The 6,000-nt window shown below is 30.9% G+C and overlaps 1 protein-coding gene across 1 annotated transcript; it reads left to right on the top strand.

The window, feature by feature from the left end:
- Positions 1-1,752: 1,752 nt before the first annotated feature.
- On the top strand, positions 1,753-4,173 carry LOC149401194 (protein LIGHT-DEPENDENT SHORT HYPOCOTYLS 10-like). Its single transcript, XM_089612116.1, has 2 exons — positions 1,753-2,479; positions 3,838-4,173. Exon 1 carries the CDS (start codon positions 1,836-1,838, stop codon positions 2,415-2,417), a length of 582 nt encoding a protein of 193 aa, XP_089468242.1. The 5' UTR covers positions 1,753-1,835; the 3' UTR covers positions 2,418-2,479; positions 3,838-4,173.
- Positions 4,174-6,000: the final 1,827 nt, after the last annotated feature.

The raw sequence follows: 6,000 nt of genomic DNA, 5'->3' as shown, positions 1-6,000 counted from the left end.
AAAACAACTTTGGTCAAAGATCTGGTTGTACAAAAATCAGATTGATGTATGATTATTAAAAATTAAAAATAATTTGCAAGTCATTGTACTTGTAATTTGTGCTATATAATTTTATTCGCCATTGTTAATCTGATTGGGGACGAAACAAGAAATGGTTACGATAAGATTTAAAGCGGATTTGGATATCAATAATGGATCGGTTCTTTATTAGGTCGAATATGCTAGCACGATTAAATAATGAGTCAAAACGATACGATTATGGTAACACGATTAAAATCCGATTAACTTGATTATTAAATGGTCGATACGAAACACGATTACGATCCGCACAAATATGACCCAATTAATACGATTACGAGTAATAACACGATTACGACTCAGTTAAACACGATTACTATTATATATGTAAAATTATTCATTTATAACTGTAAACATAAAATTGATATTAGAAAATATGATGAAATAAAATAAGGTATACTCATATCAATATCAATTAACGTATGATAACATATAGTCAACAGTATACCAATTTAATTCACGAGAGCAATAATAATGTATCGAATTAGTTATTTTCAATTACTAATTTAAGTAGTATGTCTAGTGGTGTTCTCATAATTCACAATTTACCATCCCAATAACAATATTCTCATAATAATGTGTCGTATTCAATTTTATTTGAGTTCAATTCAATTAAATTGATATCGAACAATCATGATTTAAAATTCACAATCACAATAGTCTCGTAATAACGTATCATATTCCATTTTATATGATTAATTTAATCACACCCAATAAGATTTAAAATTGGTCCAACAGTAACACGAGTAAATTGAATTCGAGAACATGAAGCTAACAAAAAATCTACCGGATCTCATTTTGCATAAATTATTATATTTTCCACCCAAATGAAAGTCAAGTAACTAAATAATATTATATATACACAATATATATATATATATATATATATATATATATATATATATATATATATATATATATATATATATATATATATATATATATATATATGAAGAGTATTGAGTAACTTGAGCACCAAATTACCATAATATACTCAACAATGATTGCAGTGATGATGGAAGCACGAATAATAAGATAATAGAAAGAAGAAAGAAAGGGAATAAAGTAATCTAATTAGTACCACTAAAGTAAATTATTTAATTGGAAGAGCCAAATAAGTAGTGCTCTTAATCTTAATCTTAATCTTTTTTTTAAGGAAAAATCATAATCTTAATTTTTTTCTATTTTTTTAATAAAAAATCTGAATCTTAATATTAGTAGGTAACTTTGTTATTATTATGAATGTCGAAAGTGAATATAGACTAGCGAAAGAAAATTTGTATTGTGTTTTCTATTGAAATATATTACAACTTCAATTCCAATATAATTTTTTGTGTAAATTCAAAACTTAAGGAAATATACAAATAATCATTAATGAAAACTAATTAACTAGCAAGTAGTAGTCGTACGCATAAGTTTTTAGGAAAATAGTTTAACAAATTTGATTATATACAAGATTTTTTTTGTATGTCATGTAATCTGAAAAAATTGTAAATATATATATATATATATATTAATGATCGCATTCTAGAATAATATATACATGTAATAGTTATAGGACCCAATGGTTTTTTTTTAATTAGTATTCTTTATTTGTTATAAAATAAAACAAAAAATAGAAAGAAAAGAATGAAAGAAAAAGAAAGAGGGTAAAGCAAGTGTTCAATATATCTAGGTCCCATTGGGCAATAATACCAAAATCCCATGTCTCCCTAAATCTCTCTCTCTATCTCTCTATCTCTCTCTAGATCCTTCCAATGGAAGACAGCAGCGGTGGGATTGGGAAGGAGCTAGTGATGGGAGGATCATCATCATCAGCAGCGTCACCGTCGTCGGGTCCCGCGGCCCAGCCGAGCCGGTACGAGTCGCAGAAGAGGCGGGACTGGAACACGTTCGGGCAGTATCTGCGGAACCAGAGGCCGGCGGTGGCGGTGTGGCAGTGCGGGGCGGGGCAGGTGGTGGAGTTCATGCGGTACCTGGACCAGTTCGGGAAGACGAAGGTGCACGCGCAGGGGTGCGCCTTCTTCGGGCAGCCGGAGCCCCCCGGGCCCTGCCCCTGCCCCCTCCGCCAGGCGTGGGGCAGCCTGGACGCCCTCGTGGGCCGCCTGCGCGCCGCCTACGAGGAGCACGGCGGCCTGCCCGAGGCCAACCCCTTCGCCGCCCCCGCCATCCGCCTCTTCCTCCGCGACGTCCGCGACTCCCAGGCCAAGGCCAGGGGCATCCCTTACACCAAGAAGAAGAAGAAGAAGAAGATCAAGCTCACCACCCCTTCTCCTACCACCGCCGCCGCTCATCATCCTGATGATTCTGACATCAAACACGACCACGATCCATCATAATTATTATATATGCATACATCATCTTCTTGTCTTGATATCATCATCGTAATCATCCTTGTCAGGTATGTCTGATTTTACCACATCTTGTTCATTTCTCTCTCTCTCTCTCTCTCTCTCTCTCTCTCTCTCTCTGTCTTAATTTCTCTATTTCTGATATAACCCTAGCTAGCGTAACCCTAGCTTTCTAGGTACTTTTTTATATTATAAGCTCTAACTGATTCATTATAACCAGGTTTGTTTTGTTTTTGTTTTTGTTTGTGTGTGTTTATCTGGTCTCTTTTTTTAACTTGCAATACTTTAACGATTTACCTGCTTGATTTGAATATATGGGTCCCAAAATGAGAATTTTGAAAATATTTGTTTGTTAGCTCGTTTCTCTCTCACATGCAAAAACAAAATAATTCTTGTTCAGGATTCTGTAAGATTGCTGTGTGTTCCATGAACGACATAAAACTGAACCTAATAATGTGTTTCATATATATATATATATATATATATATATATATATATATATATATCATAGCCTAGCTTGTAGCATTATAGCAATAGGATGAGATAAAGGAAAACCAGCTTGGAGGCATTAGGCCAATTGTAAAATTCTTTAATTTAATTAGTTTTTGTTGTACTATACTACATCTACAAGGCATAATTTAATGTACGCTCTAATTAAGTTTTTTAATTCAGTGCTCCAGCTATTTTTATATTGGTTTTGTCCTTTTATCAATGATTTCTTCCTCTTCGTTGGTGATTATACATTTTGTTTCATAAGCCATTTATCTATTAAGTAATAATTATCTGACCTCTCCTTTCTCAAAGAATTCAGAAAATCGTCTTTAAAATGTCCAGCTAGTGGAATTGATTAATCGTTGCTAATTACTATATTTTGCCACTTTATCAATTATTTGGTACACATTGATATTATAACACCAACAAAGAAACAGCAGATTAAACAATAATATCAATAAATAAAAAAATTATAGTTCTTTGTGACATTGGCGACATGTTGTTATTTTGTTTTTGTCCATTATGATCATCATGAATTTATTGCAGTATTTAACATTTTAATTATATCGCTGATATGACAGGATACTGTATATTTTATGAATTGTGATAGCTAACTCATACATAAATAATATGTTATCCATATATGTCTTCCAATAATACCACAATTTTATGTCCTAAATCCTAATACATAATTGATGAAAAACACTGTTACATTTTCAATTTAAGATACTGCATCATTGTTTGTATATATTCAATGATCAACCCCACATAATTAGAGTATAAACTATACATACATTATGTTTTGCAGCAATTGTATATTACGTCTACATAAATTACTCAAGTATACTTAAGTACAGGTACCGTATGTATTTATATTAGTTACATGAACTTATATACCCGAATTTCTAATCATCAGGTCCCTTGATCCAAATCTGGTCTTGAAGTTTAATGATACGTCATTTTCATGGAGCTACACCAAATCAATGGAAGAGTATATTTGTTGCAGTAGAATCAATCAAGTATTTCCTTCCCTCTGGTCCTTTTTTTCATTATTTATATATCAAGATCTTAGCTAGCATTATATATATATATATATATATATATATATATATATATATATATATATATATATATTTTAATTTGGCCAAACGGGTCTAAGATGCAGTGAAGTGAAACTAGTAATATATATTTTCTGTAATTAAGTTTCATATTATTATCGTTGTGACTCTTGAGTAAATATTTTTGTCGATCATTAGCCTAAGAAATACATTAATCCTATATACAACTCTTCGTCTTTATCATTTTTGCAATGAATTGTGTTTATCCAAAATCCGATCCTTCAGTTTTTGTTTTATATATATATATATATAATATATATATATGTCAAGAAATATACATTCTAATCTTGATACACACACACACACACACACACACATATATATATATATATATATATATATATATATATATATGCATAAATGTATTATTGCCTGTCTGGGCTCTTTACTGTTATATATTCGTTCATATCATGCATCAAAGCTAGCTATTTTATATCTCCCATTCATGTTCACAATATACTGCAAGCACAATTAAAAAAAGTTCACAATATACTGTATAGAGTAGTACTAGATATAGTCAGACCTAATATTTCGATATCCTTCCCAGTTCCAATAATATATATGTATATATTTATATATATATATATATATATATATATATAAGTGTGTACGTGTGTGTGTGTGTGTGTGTGTGTTTTGTTTGAACCTCTGTTTTTCACCTCACAGTTTTTATTTTTCATATATGCTAGGTTGTAGGAACCTATCATTTATTTAGTCACATACCCAAACATATTATGAATGTGTATTAAATAAAAATGCAAGTTATTATGTATCAACGTAAGTCGTTGCATAATTTAAATTTTAAAGCCAATATACTGATCTTGTAGCATGATTTCAAACTGAAGAAAAACTCAAATTCTATTTCCTATCAGTTTTCCCCAGAATTAATGTTTGTTACCGTTAGGAGGTATCCCATACAAAAATAAAATAATATAAGTAATAAGTTTATAAGGTCATTTGAGTTACATATATCATATTGCCAATTAATTTTAAGATACAAGCACATAATAGTTCACATAACAAAATCTATGTGGGTAACCAATCTGATGTTGAAGATTCGGCCTAAAAAAATGAACACAAAAAACCACTATATTGAGAAGACATGTTAAGAATCTTTAGTTGAAAATAAATAAAGAAGTAACAAAATTTATAAAGTCACGATTTATTCATCTGATTCAACTAGTTATGAGATAAACCTTGTTTATATTTCATGAGTTACGTAGATCTGAAAATACTTGCATATTTGAAAGCTTTCTATATCCCCCACAAATACAGTTGTAGTAGAACGAGACGTCATATGTCCCACATGTCTATGATGCACTCCGGTTTTACGTACCATGCATAGTCTATCCTTGGATTCCTTTCGTCTTTTCAATTATCACATTTGATATTCTTTGACCCCCTTACAACCATTCTTATTTTTCTCGATTTCCTCATCAATTATTTAGCTAGCTAGCTCTTTTTTGAAAAATGAAAAAAAAAAACGGTTAAGATGTTTTCTTATACATTACTTTATCTCCTCTTTTTAGTTAGTATAGAACAACAAAATATTGACCTTATTAGTAAAATATAAAATATAATAGTTACAGCACTTACATTTACAAAATTGTTATTGATTTCTCATGTTCCTCATTCAAGTGGTCGTTATTATGAGAAAATACATATTTTAAAGTAACTTACATTTGATAATATGGCTCTATCGGATGGCTCGACACCGAGAGCGGTTCTATATTTCACGATTCTCATCACAAGCTTGATTAGCCGAAGTGTTCTGTATGATATTAGTTTGCATTTGCACACTTTTCATCTATAATAATGAGAAGTTTCAACCTTTAATTAATTAAACAGCTATTTTAGTCCATATAAAATACGTACGTAAAAGGCATCCAAAATTATAAGACAATAGATTTTAAATGAGATAGGTATATTTTAATAATGAAAGGTGTCAGTAACCAAAAATC

Source organism: Urtica dioica, chromosome 4, assembly GCF_054948205.1.
Source record: "Urtica dioica subsp. dioica isolate 48M chromosome 4, U.dioica_male_clone48M_v1_H2, whole genome shotgun sequence".
Taxonomy (NCBI): domain Eukaryota; kingdom Viridiplantae; phylum Streptophyta; class Magnoliopsida; order Rosales; family Urticaceae; genus Urtica; species Urtica dioica.
Note: the sequence above shows the minus strand (reverse complement) of the source record. Positions and strands in the feature narration are given on the sequence as shown.

Excerpts from the sequence above, each read along its gene's own strand:
- LOC149401194 (XM_089612116.1), top strand. The coding sequence starts at position 1,836 with ATGGAAGACAGCAGCGGTGGGATTGGGAAGGAGCTAGTGATGGGAGGA.